General features: G+C 31.8%; 2 protein-coding genes across 2 annotated transcripts in view; both read right to left on the bottom strand.

Moving 5' to 3' along the window:
* On the bottom strand, window positions 1–1,254 carry LOC114328661 (alpha-crystallin A chain-like). The gene has a single exon (XM_028277578.2). The coding sequence runs from the start codon at window positions 570–572 to the stop codon at window positions 138–140; it is 435 nt and encodes a 144-aa protein (XP_028133379.1). The 5' UTR covers window positions 573–1,254; the 3' UTR covers window positions 1–137.
* Window positions 1,255–5,246: 3,992 nt separating this feature from the next.
* Window positions 5,247–14,863, bottom strand: part of LOC114328667 (zinc finger protein 226-like) — a 64,237-nt gene continuing 54,620 nt past the window's right edge. The window contains exon 4 of the mRNA XM_028277586.2: window positions 5,247–6,560. Within this exon, the coding sequence (XP_028133387.1) occupies window positions 6,190–6,560 (371 nt within the window). The 3' untranslated portion in view covers window positions 5,247–6,189. The remainder of the gene's footprint in view (window positions 6,561–14,863) is intronic.

Genomic DNA, 14,863 nt, shown 5'->3' with positions numbered 1-14,863 from the left:
TGTATGTATATTAAAATGCTTTAAATTTTATTTTTTTGCATATAAATTTCCCAAGATAGTCATTCAAAAGAAGTGAGTAATAAGTAGGTATATTCACAAATGATATAAAGAAAAAACGATAAAATTTCAAAACTTTACTAGCTTCTCCACGGAGCCGTCACCAATAATATTCCTTCTGCAGAAAAACAACAATTTCCGTCTTCCGGTTTAACATGCTGCGGCAAGTGATAATTTCTTGACAACGACATACTTTTACTACCGCTATTTAAAGCCTCTTGCCTCTGTCCGATTATTTCTACCAAATTTGTTGTCATTTTGCACTTGATATCCTCCGGGCGAAATCCCCTAGCATCGACGAGTAGTTCAAATCGATCTTGGTGAAAAAATACGGCGTCCATCTTGTGAAAGGCAGAATTATTGTTCACTTTGTCTTGAGCTTGTATTAAATCCAACCAATTCACTCCAAATTCTTTTAGCGTAAGTCTGGCTTTATGAAAACATTTATCCTCGAGGAATGATAGGCACGGCTTAATTGGTACTTGTAATTTTGATGATTTCCAAATCCAAGACATCTTCTAAGACATTTTTAATATTTTGGATTATGTCAATCCATATTGTATTTATTTTGATGTCAAGTACGTCAAAACATTATCGAAGTAGGGTGTGTCTCAATAATAATTTCGTCGTCATGCTGATATTGCAATCAATCCGATATCTGTAACCTTTCTAGCCACTCACTTTCTTTTTGCTTGGATCTTCTAAATGAAAGCACCAATAGCGTTACACGATAGAATTTTCTTGTTTCCCATAGTTTCATAATCGTCACTGGCCCGACAACTCTTTTTTGGGTCTTGGTCTGTTCCTGGTTCCTGGTTACTTCTCCATTCTGATCTGTTTCGTGCTTTCTCCCATTTTTTATTTTTAAAGGCTGTATGACACTATACGCTCTGAGCTTCGCTGGTGTCGCTCCTGGCGGATTACTAATTCAACTTTCACCGGTAATTTTTAAATTTATTATTTAATTCTTATAGCTTAATATTTACAATGCAAAAAAGTAATTAAATTGTAATCGATTTTTTTAAGATTTTGCTAATCATTTTGACGTTCTATTGATAAAATATGAATTTCTTACTTCGGATACTTTCACAATTATCGTGTAGATCGCGCTAAGATTAGTAGATTAATTTATAATTACATATTACGGAACATTAGAAAAACTTAAATTCAGTATTTAAAACGTAAGTATATTTAAGGTAAAATAGGTCTGGATCCCGCGTATGAAAAAAAAGTTGATTAATAGCAAGCTGAAAATTTGTTAATAGCTTAAGGGTGTCTAGTCGAATAAACTTTGATATATGGGAACACTGAAACAGGGGTAGTTTTAATTGTGGAACAGGTTAAAAATTTGGAACGGTCACAGCACGAAAACGGCACATTTATTTTGTCCGACAGAACAGACTTAAACTCTCCGAACAGAGATTAAACTCTCATGAAAAAATCAGACTGCTATTTATTACCTGTCATAATTCCTGTCATTTGACATATTCTACATGTTCCACTCATTAAAACGCCCATTTGGTGATAAATAGCAGTCTGATTTTTGCATGAGAGTTTAATCTCTGTTCGAAGATTTTAAGTCTGTTCTGTCGGACAAAATAAATGTGCCGTTTTCGTGCTGTGACCGTTCCAAATTTTTAACCTGTTCCACAATTAAAACTACCCCTGTTCCAGTGTTCACACATATCAAAGTTTATTCGACTAGACACCCTTAAGCTATTAACAAATTTTCAGCTTGCTATTAATCAACTTTTTTTTCATACGCGGGATCCAGACCTAAAAATATATACCACAGCTTTGACCAACTAATATTTTTTATAATTAATGTTTTTAATTTTAATTTTAAATTAATCACTTTGACATTTATGTAAAATTTCCGGTAAACGTTTACAGACTTGCCACTACTGGCGCTCGCGAATTTGTAAATATCCCCTCTACGTACGAGCTCACAGCGTATACATTTTCTTGTATCATTTCTAATATCGTTTCTGATATGTCAAAAAAATGCATAGTGTCATACACAGATACAAGAAACGATATCAGAAACGATACAAGAATTTGAGTCAGACACAGATTCTTGTACAAGAACTGCGCCAATTTCTGCGCAAAGAGCAAAAACGTAAAACCTGCTGGTAAAACATCTAAAATGTCATAATTACTTACTCATAATGGCGGCTGAAATGAAAATGGGATACTGTATTGATGAATTTATTTGTGTTTTTGTAGGTATTATTTATAAATCTTTTATTGATACTTAATATACCGTTTGGTATGGACTACTGTTCTACTAATAACCATATATTTAGCTCCTAGTAAAGTTCATACTATAAATTTAGGTTTCATGGTGCATAATTTTTTAATAGACGAAAATACAATAGTTCCTAATTTGGATCAAACTGAAGATAATTCTAATGCAAATATTTTAGCACAAATATCAAAACAAAATAAAAACACAAATAATCAACCTCAAACAGTCAACGTAAAATTCTGGTTAACATTAAAATGTTAATTAAAAGTTTATAAATTTTATAAAATCTTCAAAATCAGCTGTAGCTGTAGATGCAGTATGCAGTACTACCATAACGTGACACAGGGTGACAAACAAAATTTCGACCAATCACGTGCCGAATTTCATACAATTTTCGATACAAGAACTTACATAGTGTCATACAGGGCACAAATGTACGTACAAGAAATGATACAAGAAAATGTATACAAGAAACGATATCAGAAACGATATTAGAAATGATACAAGAAAATGCATAGTGTCATACAGCCTTAAGGTTATATCATTTTTTATACAAAACAAAAAATAATTTAATTATTAGTGGGTTAAAAATAGATACTGACGATTCGGCAGCATTGAAAGAAAGAGCAGCAAATATGATTGGAAAGCATTTAGGAGTAAATATTAATATTAAAAGAGCATGCAAAATTGGAATTAGAACATGCTTAATAGAACTAGGAAACGGAGAAGAAAAAACAGCCATTCTACGAAATAAGAAAAAACTAAAAAATGTTGAACCCAAGAAAATCTGGATAACAGCGAGGACCTTACAAAAAAAGAGAGAGACAAAATGAAATCTCCAAGAGACAAAGCAAGGGAGATGAGAGATAAATAAAAAACAGAGAAAATTGGGTACAACAAAATTACAGTGGATGGTAAGGAATGGAGATGGAACTACAATGAGGAAAAAGTAGTGGAGGTAGCGAGTCAAAAAACTAGCAGAGCGACAGAGAAGAGACGACGTAGAGGCCAGACAAGGATCAGAAAACAAGGAAATTACGAATACACTGGACAATGAAAATAAAAGTATAGACTTGATTAGTGATAAGATTAGGTTTAGGAATTCAAATGTTAAACATAATAATAGAAATAGGATGGGTGGTGGAAATATTGGTAGTATAGGTAGTATAAGTAGTAGTGGTAGTAATAACAATAATGAAAAATCAAATACTAATTTTGTAAATGACGAATCAGAACAAATAGGAATAGCGAGATGGAACGTGACCTCTCTAAATGGAAAGGAAATAGATAATATGTAGCTAAACTAAACCCAAATCCGACACCCGAAAGAGTATAAGGAAGGCGAGAAAGAAAGAAAGAAAGAAATCATTTTCTATGTGTCTCAGCTTCAGTCTTTCTCTTATTACATATGTACTATGTGTCTCAGCTTCAGTCTTTCTCTTGTTATTATTGATACTGGCACTTGTTTGCTTATTTTCCTTGCAAATTTCATTTTTTTTGCGCCTTTGTATATATCCACCTTTTACTTGGGAGTAACAATAGGGAAAACCGGAAAAGAGAAAAGAATTCTGAAAAGTAAAAAAACATATGGAATGAATAGAAATCTGCTGAGAAGTACGACTCTAAGTAAGAGAACAAAGATGAACCTATATAAGACCTTAATAAGACCTGTTGATACGTATGGGATGGAAACAACGACGATTAACAAGAAAGAGGAAGATGATAGCCTTATAAAATTTGAAAGAAAAATAATGAGAACGATACTGGGTCACAATGTAACAAGAGAGAGAGAGAGAGAGAGAGAGAGAGAGAGAGAGAGAGAGAGAGAGAGAGAGAGAGAGAGAGAGAGAGAGAGAGAGAGAGAGAGAGAGAGAGAGAAGAATGAAAACAAATTCCGAAATTGAAGAACAATTAAAGGGAGAAAATATAATAAGATACATAAAATCTCTTCGCTTAGAATGGATAGAACATATAGAGACAGTCTATGTTGAAAAAGGATAACTAAGTGGACACCACTATGGCCTAGGTATAGAGGAAGGTCTAGAAGATGACTGGATGATGTAGAAGATATAAGAACAATGAATGTTAAAGACTGGAAAAAGGACAGGAAGAAATGGAGAAGAATCACGACAGCAGAAAAATAGTATTTTAAACGCAATGGCGTTAGCCATAATCCCTAGGTATTGTTGTAGTGCTTAATGAATGAATGAATATGACCGGGGTAAAATCCGAATTTTTGTTGTTCATTTTCATTTTTTTAATTTAAAAGAAAATTGTATTATTCAGATTTTTTTGTAATTCAATGTTTTACCAGGACATTTCAATATACAGAGAGGATCTAAATTATGGAATAAATTCATTTTCTCTAAAATGGACGACTTTAGAAAAAAATCCCGAAACAGGTCGATTTTTATATTCAAATTTTTGGCATATATTTCATACTAGTGACGTCATCCATCTGAGCGTGGTGACGTAATCGATGATTTTTTTAAATAGGAAAAGGAGTCGTGTGGCACCTCATTTGAAAGGGTGTTCAATCCTCTATACTTCTATACAGTAATATAAACCTTAATATCATTATTTATACAGGGTGGCCAAAATAATAATTTTTGAATTAAATTAATTGGCGAAAAAATAATGTATGCAATTTATTTAACTCAAAATACATTCTATCACCGTCAGAAAATAGAAAAAAAATGTTTATTTGGAAAATAAACATTGCTTTTCGCTTGTTTATTTAATAAATTAAATGTTCAAACTGCCAAGAGGTAGGTGGGAGGCTGTTTGTGATTTAATTTAAGCGAAAAGAAATGTTTATTTGTGAAATAAACATTTTTTTCTATTTACTGACAGCCGTACAATGTATTTTGAGTTAAATAAATTACATACATTCTTCTTTTTGCGTCAATTAATTTAATTCAAAAATTATTTTTTTTGGTCACCCTGTATAAATAATGATATTATCGTTTATATTACTGAATAGAGAATTGAACACTCTTTCAAATGAAGTGCCCCTTTATTCCCATTTAAAAAAATCATAGTGTCACTAGTATGAGATGACGCCACTAGTATGAAATATATGCCAAACAATTGTAATTTAAAAATAAAAATCGACCTGTTTCGGGATTTTTCTCCAAAGTCGTCCATTTTAGAGAAAATGAATTTATTCCATAATTTAGATCCTCTCTGAATATTATTTAATTGTTTTACAAGTATCATTGTGTATTGAACATTATTGTTCATAAAATAAGTTTAATATGTACAATTATCTGAATTTTTATAATTTAGACAACAATCAACATAATTAGTAGATACCTGACTATTATTTCTGTCTTTACTAAACCTACCTTCTCTCGGACTGCCAATAAATTCTAATGATTTTTAAAAACGACCAAATAAGGTACAATAAATGGGGATTGTTCCATTTTTGGAACATTTTAGTAATATAATTACCATGTTCTATTGTGTTTATATTTTTTATTTGTTTATAAATCCTCTAAAATGTAGGATTCTTGAGTTTTCCTTGTTGCTCAAAGAAAAACTAAATTGTCGCCCTTTTTCCTTTTTACTTTATCCGTTTTTATCCACTTTTCTTTCAGTTACCACGATTCACCTTTTTACTTTCTTTCTGACTTCAGTGTTTTCTTTCTTCATTTAGAGATCTGCAGACCCCACTACCCGCCGTTGTGTCCTTCAAAACACTGGCGAGCCGGTTCGCAAATTGAACGACCTTAGACCTGGAAATCTTCCCAACTTCTGAGCATCCTTTCTTCCCATCTAGGTTTAATTTATGTTACAGTATATACAATATGTAACATGATAAGTATTTCACAATAAGAGAAATCACATGATTCTCGTGCATAGTACATACAGAAAAATTCAACCTACTGGCCTGGATCTTCATTTTTAACTTCAATTCTATCATGTGTTCTCTTATGTTTCTTCAAAGAGCTAGAATCAAAAAATCCCAAGCAGCAAATCTCACATCTGAACGGTCTCTCATTGGTATGAATTCGTGTATGCGCCCTTAAATTTCCACTTTGAGCAAAAGCTTTTCCGCAAAGAGTACATTCGTATGGTTTCTCCCCAGTATGGATTTTAATGTGACTCTGAAGATGGCCGATTTGAACAAAACTCTTCTCACATACATCACATTTATGTGGACGTTTGTTGTTATGGATCAGTAAGTGATTCTTATAAGCTCCTGGCTGTCGAAAATCTTTACCGCAGTCGTTGCATTGATAGGGTTTTTCACCTAAAATTTTAATATAATTGTAACGATATGCCTTCAGCCCGGCGTTCAACATCAGAGGCCCGAACGCGCATCGATTCCAACCCGCTCCCATTAGACTCCCTCCACTACCGGTGGATCCAAGGAGGGCAGCCGAGGATCGTACAGGCAGTTCCACTTAGTGTACTGAACTAAGAAGGAACTCAACCTGCAGCAGTTATGCGACGGATTGAGTCGGAACTCTGTTGTGGCGAAGGTACTCTGTATTGAAGAGATCCCGTGAATTAGCATCAGTTCAAATCGATGCGCGTTCGGTCCTCTGCTGCTAAACGCCAGGCTGAAGGCATATCGTTACAAAATTAAATATATAAAAGTATGTACAGAGTGAACCAAACATGTGGAATCGACTAATTACATATCTCTTAAATGGATGGCCGAATTGAACGAAAACCGCTCGAATGACCAACAAAAATGGTAAAGATAAATGGAAGATTTTTTTCAACAAAAATGTAGGAGTAGGAAAATGAACAATAAATTAGGAAGGCGATTTACTACCACTTAGAGTGTAATAAGCAATGTACATGAGCAATGTATATAAGTTGTAGCACCAACTAACGTGGGAAATAAAAAATACAAGCATTAAGAGTGTAGGCGCAAATATTTTACGGCTATCCCTACTTTTTCTTTCTTTACACGGCAAATTACGTGTAATAAAACTGTCACAGGTATGGAGATGTAAACATTAGTTGACAATGACATTGTCATCATTACCTTAGAGATGGCTTTTGAATGTTCTTAGATAACCCTTACTTGTTTAATCGCTTAAATTATTAATATTTATATATAATCTTTATCCCTTCTACCCTGAGGTGTAGGGATCTCTTTCTGATTGTTTCATTCTTTTTTGTTCTTGACAAATTTCTTCCATATCTTTCTGTTCTCTGTTAGTGTTTAAACATCGTTCCATGTTGTTCCCCTCTTTTCCAAAATATCCATTATTATTGCATTCCATTGTTTTCTTGGTCTACCACGTTTTTCCTTTCTATATTTCTACTTTCCCAGATTCGTTTAACAGGTATATTATCACTCATTCTTTGAAGGTGTCCCCACCATCCCAGCTGTCTTTCTTCTATATAAGTTTCTAACGGTTCTATTTATACTTCTTCTCTTATTTTTATATTCTTAATTATTAATTTGAATTATTAATTCAGTTAATTAATATGAATATTTTTTCACTAACTATGTATTCAGTGATTACAATAATTTATATACTATACAATAAAAACTAATACTCGAAAAAAGATCAAAAGTTATTTTTTTAATAATATATTGTTACTACGAAACGATTAAAAAATCTTTAACAACAAAATACTTGGATCACAGCATATTCTGGTGTTATCTCTGCTTGGATCGTCCACAAATAATAAACAATAAATAAATTTTTGTTAATTTCATGTGCTAAATCAATTACTTATCAAATACACTATCAATATTATTTAATAAACAACTCACAATATTCCCGAAGCCGTGTCAAATATTTAGTAGCCTTGTTTGTCGCTGTCTTGTCACCGCATTCTGTTCGACTGAGCGTATTGTATGGCAAAAATAACGAATGTTCGATTTGGCAAATGTCACCACAGACATGGTGTTCATTTTTTTCGAATGCTGAAAAAACTAATATTTTTAAAAATTTTAAACGCAGAATGAAATACTACATTATTCCCGAGCGTAGAAAGTCTCTTAGAATAACGAAAAAGTTTTCTTTGAATAAGATATTTGAAATTAAAAATCACATTCAATTTTCTCTTATTTTTCACCCCTGTAACTTATTAAAATAAACATTATAGAAGTTTTCGGGGACTTTCTACTCTCGGCAATAACTTAATCTTTCATTCTGGGTTTAAATTTTTCAAAAATTCTTAGTAATTTTCTCAGGATTAGAAAAAAATGAATGCATTTAAATCGCATTGGAGCCGAAATTTTGCGCCTATCCCCTTAAAAAATATGTAGATAATTGAATGACTAACTTTTTTATTTATTGAAAGTTATATTGATTTTTGGTATATTTAACAATATTACTGAACTGGTATATGATGATATCTCTAATCTAAAGCTTGAACATATAGTCCAGAGAAATAAGATTTTTCTTGTGACATATCCCCCTCCAGGCAGAAACCAAATTTTTTGAGTAGTATGGACATCTATATTATTAACCTATATGTTTCCTACAGCCGATTTTGATGATATACATAGTTATAAACAAATGAAGATAAAAAAACTGTAAATTTTCGCATTTTTTGTCCATTACCAAAAAGTTAAGCACTTTAAACAAATTTGAGAGTAAGAAACTTATAAACTGTATAAAAAACTTCAATATGGCGTTCGCTGAATATGTCCATCCTTACCTTATTGGTTGCTTAGAAAACTGCAAAATAAATCATAAATTTTGAGTTTTTATAAATATTCATAACTTATGTAAAAATTAACTTAAAACCTTCTTATTATATGGAATGCTGAGACTTCCTGTACTTAAATTATATTTTAAATTTCAAAGCAATTGGTCAAATAGTTTAAAAGTTATTTGTTTTTCCCAAATTAATTTTTTTTTGCAACACTGTAAGTCAGAAAATTATGAGGTTACAATAATACTTCGGACAGTTTATGAAAGAAGAACATTTATACTATTACCTTAATTAAAAATAAATGACAAAAAAAATTTTAAACAGTGTAAAATTATTTTGCAAAAACATGTCGATTTTTTGCTTACTTATAAACAATTAGAATAACTTTTTAACCGTTACCCGTAGAAAAATTATTTCTTCATATTTAGAAAGACTGAATTTTTATACACATTTAGAAAGAAAAATAACTGTTCTAGGACAATTAGGGACAAAGTTAGCCCCCCTCCCCCCATTTTTTTTAATTCACATGTTTTTGCAAAATAATTTTGCAATATTTATAATTATTTTTTGTCATTTTTTTAATTAAATTAATACTGTAAATTTTCTTCTTTCATAAACTATCTAAAGCATTACTGTAACTTCATAATTTTCTGACTTACAGTGTTACAAAAAAAATTAATTTGGGATAAACAAATTAAATAACTTTTAAACTATTTGACCAATTGCTTTGAAATTTAGGGTATGATTTAAGCACCATAAGTCTCAACATTCCGTGTAATAAGAAGGTTGTAAGTTAATTTCTACATAAGTTATGAATATTTATAAAAACTCAAAATTTATTATTTATTTTGCAATTTTCTAAGGAACCAATAAGGATAGACATATTCAGCGAACGCCATATTGAAGTTTTTTATACAGTTTATAAGTTTCTTACTCTCAAATTTGTTTAAAATGCCTAATTTTTTAGTAATAGATGAAAAAAGCGAAAATTTACCGTTTTTTGATCTTTATTTGTTTATAACTATGTATATCCTCAAAATCGGCTGCAGGAAATATATATAGGTTATTATATTAGATGTCCATACTACTCAAAAAATTTGGTTTCGGCCTGGAGGGGGTTGTGTCACCAACAGGATATTTTTTTCCTTATTTCTCTGAACTAATATCTTATGTCAACATTATAAATGAATGGAAAATTTTACATGATATAGAAAGTAACGCCATCTATTAAGAAAACTAGTAGCGCCATCTTTTGAGAAAAGTGAGAACTAATTTTAGCATATAAAATTTAAAATAGCTTAAAATTCCAAATAAAACTCAATACAAAGCCTGTTGAAGATTGAAAATTTCAGATCTCTAGCTAGTCGGAAAGTATGTTTAAAATCGACTAAAAGATTAAAAGTTCAACACCAAAAGATGATTAACATTTTAAAAGAAGCAGACTTGGACGAGAAAGACCTCAGAATAATTTCAGAACTCTACTGGAATTAGACCGCATAATATATGAAAATTAACGGAGAAGAAACAGATCACATAAAAATACTACGTGGAGTTAGGCAGGGATGTATCCTATCGCCGTTAATAATTAATATGTACTCAGAGAGAATTTTTAACGAGGCTCTATACGGAGTAGAATGAAAAATCAAAAAATAAAATAAATGATTATCAACAAGGAGAATATAAACGGGGTTCATCTGTACAGGGTGTCCCAAATTGGTATGTTTTGCAGTGCATACCGAAAACAAGAGGAGATAGAAAAAAAGTAGTTAAGAGGTCATGACTTCTTTTTTCGTTAAAGTAACGAATGCCCAATCAAATCATCAATAGCTCCTCACATTATCGAGATACTGGGCGATTATTGAAAAATGTCGAAAACGACAGGGTTACAGATCTTCTTTATTAAGAAAAATTTTAAAAAACTTTATAGGAACTTTTGATAGATATATTATGGACGAATTCAGTGGCGTACAAAAAACTTTTTTAAGGGGTCTTGCTAAGGAAATATAAACCATACTTATGTTTTTTTAAATGGGACACCCTGTATATTTTGACATTTTTCGTTTACCTTTTTAATTCTCTTTCATCTGATATGACATATCATATATCTATTTTCAGTTGTTGGAGCTACCGTGCAAATAAATTGTTTATAGTTGACGTCAGGTTAAAGGCACTTAAAAATAAAACACTCGGTAACGTATTTTAACATTTTAATATTAGGGTACCAATCCTCGACAGTTTTATTAAATTTATTTATTAAAATAAAATCAGTACCTACCTAACTTGAAAATATACTAAATACTTAACTGCTTATTATTGGTTCAAAGTGAATTTTTATTTTTAAATTGTTGATTCCATATTTTATAAATAAAATTATCACGAAATAGAATACATTGTATTTTATTACCTTTTTCGTTTCCATTTATAATTTTTTTACACAATATATTATTATTGTCTTTTATACTTTCTATCTAAAATGACATATTATCTTGTAAGAATGTTCATTTCATCAAGTAGGCTTTGGTAATGTTGGCATGGAAAATAAAACAAAACATATGTCATCTGTGTTATCTGTCAGAATTAATATTGCCACCTAAAGTATTGTCAACAAAAACATGAATTTTGAAAATTATGAAAAATACGATATGCATTTGGCATATATTGAATGTCAAAAGAATGTTATTGCTGCATCTGAATTATATTTTCAACGATATCCAGAAAGAAAGCAACCATACAAGAGAATTTTTAAAAAATTCAATTTTATTACAGTATGGATGTTTCGTACAACCACGGCGTTATTATGAAAAAAATAATGAAGCGAGAGTTTTTAATACGTTGGGTAACTAACCTGATTGGGTAACTAAACTGACGTCAACTATAAACAATTTATTTGCACGGTAGCTCCAACAACTGAAAATAGATATATGATATGTCATATCAGATTAAAGAGAATTAAAAAGATAAACGAAAAATGTCAAAATATACAGGGTGTCCCATTTAAAGAAACATAAGTATGGTTTATATTTCCTTTAATTATTTATATGGGAAATAAGCCACAATTAAAATGAAAAAATAATTTTATTAACGTTTCGACGCCCAAATCGGGTGCCTTTGTCAAAATACAAAATATTACTAAAATAAACAAAAATGTTGTTTATTATAGTTGTATATTTCCTTAGCGAGACCCCTAAAAAAGTTTTTTGTATGCCACTGAATCCATCCATAATATATCTATTAAAAATTCCTATAAAGTTTTAAAAAATGTTTCTTAATACAGAAGATCTGTAACCCTGTCGTTTTCGACATTTTTCAATAATCGTCCAGTATCTCGATAATGTGAGGAGCTATTGATGATTTCATTGGGCATTCGTTACTTTAACGAAAAAAGAAGTCATGGCATCTTAACTACTTTTTTTCTATCTCATCTAGTTTTCGGTATACACTGCAAAACATACCAATTTGGGACACCCTGTACATTAATGGAACGCAGATAGAGCGCGTAAAACAGTATATAGGGCTTTTCATTCACAGTCATTTGTTTCGAGCTTCTGTCATGTGTCACATAAAGTTCATATATCTACGTCATACGTTATTGGTATCCACCATGATACAAATCGAAGACGTATGACGTAGATATATTAATATTATGTGACACATGACAGAAGCTCGAAACAAATGACAATCGATGAAAAGCCCTATTGTCCTTTTCATGATCATTTTTCAGTGCGTAACAAATGATAGGAAAAAGGGTAAGTCCGTGATAATACACATTTGACATTTATTCTAAGATGACATTTTAGTTAAATCTGACAGTTGTCACATTTTATTTTCAATTTGGAATAAAAACAAATCAAATGTGTTTCTTGCATTTATAAAATGGTATTTTCTTTGATTTGTATAGTCTTATAAATTATACAGATTATATTTGTAATATTATTATCTAATTAAAAAAAATTATTTTTTTATTATGGCGCCATCTATCGACAACTAGAATAATCACCGAACTAGAAATAATTACCAAAGTAATCACCGACGTGCCTTTTTTCTGTTATATACAATTTAATACGTTAGAAAGAAATCGAAAAACTGTGACGCACTGAAAGATGATCATGAGAAAAAGAATACCTACCTGGAAACTACACATAGTTTCAAAACTTATGCATCACCCCTATAATTCACGATGTTTACGCTTTTATAAATCCGTATCTTTATCACATATTTAATGGGTCTTTTTTATAAAAAATATACCTTTTTTGGTTTTTTATTTTATTTGAATACCCATTTAATTAACGTGGTTTTGCCAAGGTGTAAACATTTGAAAAATTTATTCTGGTGAAATTTTTGAAAACGTGATTAAAAATGAATCGTCCTATAATTTCTGAGTTCGACCGTATAAGAATTATCGATTTAGTTGAAGAAGGCCATTCACAGCGGTTCATGGCGGAAAGAGTGGGTGTTTCTTAGAGTGATGTCTCACGGATATGGAATAAGTTCCTGGAAACAAACTCGATACGGAATAGAGCTCCGTCTGGTAGACCTCGAGTTACCACTGATCGACAGAATAGATATATCAGAATTTACATCCGTAGAAATTCTTCTATGTATGTACCAGCCCTCCAAAGAGAATTCAGGCATGCTGCAGGAGTCAGAGTATCGTGGGCTACAATAAGAAGAAGAATTTTAGACTCAGATTTGAGGAGTGAGGAGGAGACTAGCAGTGGCGTAGCGTAGTGGGGGCGGCAGGGGCGGCCCGCCCCGGGCGGCACTTTTTAGGGGACGGCAAAATTTAACAATAAATAATAAAAATATTTTGTAAATATTTGAACCATTTTATATTTCATTGCAACTACAAATTCGGACCGATTGGAACGAGCACAGAATTTTTCATTACTTATTTTGTGACGAATTCGGGGAATTCCTTTTCTTTGAATAATATTTTGTAGCGACTGGCAACAACCTCTATACTAACTTGTGGGAATTCCCTGTTTATGACTAACAATGAGCACAACTTTTTTGGCACTTTAGAACGTTGCTATTCTTTTTTTTCCTCATCGACACATCGTTGGGAAGTTCTGATAGCAGTTACAGGCAAAAGAAGGATTCAAGACACGCGGTGGAGTGCAAAAGGCGATGCCGTAAATGTGACATGGCATCATTACAAAGACATTCTTGTCACTTTGGAAAAACTGACAGAGGCAGGTGAAAGCTTAAACACTAGGACAGATGCAGGTGCTTTACTAGTTTCGATGCAGTCATTTTCCTTTCTTTGTTTTTTGGGCCTGTGGCAACCGGTGCTACATGAAGTGAATGATGCACAAAAATATTTACAAACAAGGGGACTTTACATAAGATTGTGCGCTCAGAAAGTAAATGCTTTGCAGAAGATATTGTCAGAGAAAATAGAGGAATGAGCAAATGGCACTGTAGGTTATGCAAAAATAGTGTGAAGAACTTGGAATTTCCATAAAACCTCGGAGGCGCATAACAAGAAAGCATATTTCTGATGACGGAACTAGAGGTACTGACTTGTCGTATGAAAATGAGTTGAGACGAAAGCTGTTTTCTTCGTTAGATAGTTATTGTAGAAATTTTTCGAGCGTTTTCAACAACTACAGAATTTAGCAGATAAGTTTGTTTATCTAACGCCGGCTATATTATTAGATCCAGACAACACTGAAGGTAGAAATATAGACTACGCATCTGACGAAATTGACGAGCAGGGTTTCAAACTATAAAAACTTCGACTGCGGACTTTCGTTGCTGCTACATGCAACGAAATTGATTAATGCAGACTCACTTGAATTATTTAAATTTATTGTTAAATCCAAGCTGGAAGATACTCTGCCCAATATTTTAATAATATTCCGAATATTTTTCACAGTTGCTATAAGCAATGCCAGCTGTGAGACAAGTTTTTCAAAATTGAAA

Source organism: Diabrotica virgifera, chromosome 6 (genome assembly GCF_917563875.1).
Source record: "Diabrotica virgifera virgifera chromosome 6, PGI_DIABVI_V3a".
NCBI classification, from domain to species: domain Eukaryota; kingdom Metazoa; phylum Arthropoda; class Insecta; order Coleoptera; family Chrysomelidae; genus Diabrotica; species Diabrotica virgifera.
Note: the sequence above shows the minus strand (reverse complement) of the source record. Positions and strands in the feature narration are given on the sequence as shown.

Excerpts from the sequence above, each read along its gene's own strand:
- LOC114328661 (XM_028277578.2), bottom strand. The coding sequence starts at position 572 with ATGTCTTGGATTTGGAAATCATCAAAATTACAAGTACCAATTAAGCCG.